This window comes from Mesitornis unicolor, unplaced genomic scaffold (genome assembly GCF_000695765.1).
Source record: "Mesitornis unicolor isolate BGI_N332 unplaced genomic scaffold, ASM69576v1 scaffold7230, whole genome shotgun sequence".
In the NCBI taxonomy this organism is placed as follows: Eukaryota; Metazoa; Chordata; class Aves; order Mesitornithiformes; family Mesitornithidae; genus Mesitornis; species Mesitornis unicolor.
The window spans coordinates 8,922-9,170 of NW_010158913.1; the positions used below are offsets into that span (position 1 = coordinate 8,922).

At 65.5% G+C, this 249-nt stretch overlaps 1 protein-coding gene across 1 annotated transcript in view; it reads right to left on the reverse strand.

Moving 5' to 3' along the window:
- Positions 1-244, reverse strand: part of LOC104541003 (transcription activator BRG1) — a gene marked incomplete at both ends in the record, with an annotated part of 8,588 nt that extends 8,344 nt beyond the window's left edge. Inside the window, one exon of the mRNA XM_010184948.1 lies at positions 117-244. Within this exon, the coding sequence (XP_010183250.1) occupies positions 117-244 (128 nt within the window). The remainder of the gene's footprint in view (positions 1-116) is intronic.
- Between the last annotated feature and the right edge of the window lie 5 nt (positions 245-249).

Below are 249 nucleotides of genomic sequence, written 5' to 3' on the forward strand. Positions count from 1 at the left end.
CCCTGGTCGTGTTCCTGTGGGAGCTCTGGTGACCCTGCTCTGGGGGAGCTCTCCAGGTCCCTCCCAGCTCCTCACACCCTAACTAAGGCACCGGTGACGCGAGGAGCAGACCCTACCTGTACTCCCTCTCCTGCAGGATCTCCACCGGGTCCAGCCCCCGCGGTTTTTGGATGGGCGTGATCCGGTTCTGCTTCTGGTGGAGCTGCACCATGGGCGCGGGCTGGGCCGGTTGACCTGGGGACTGGGTCT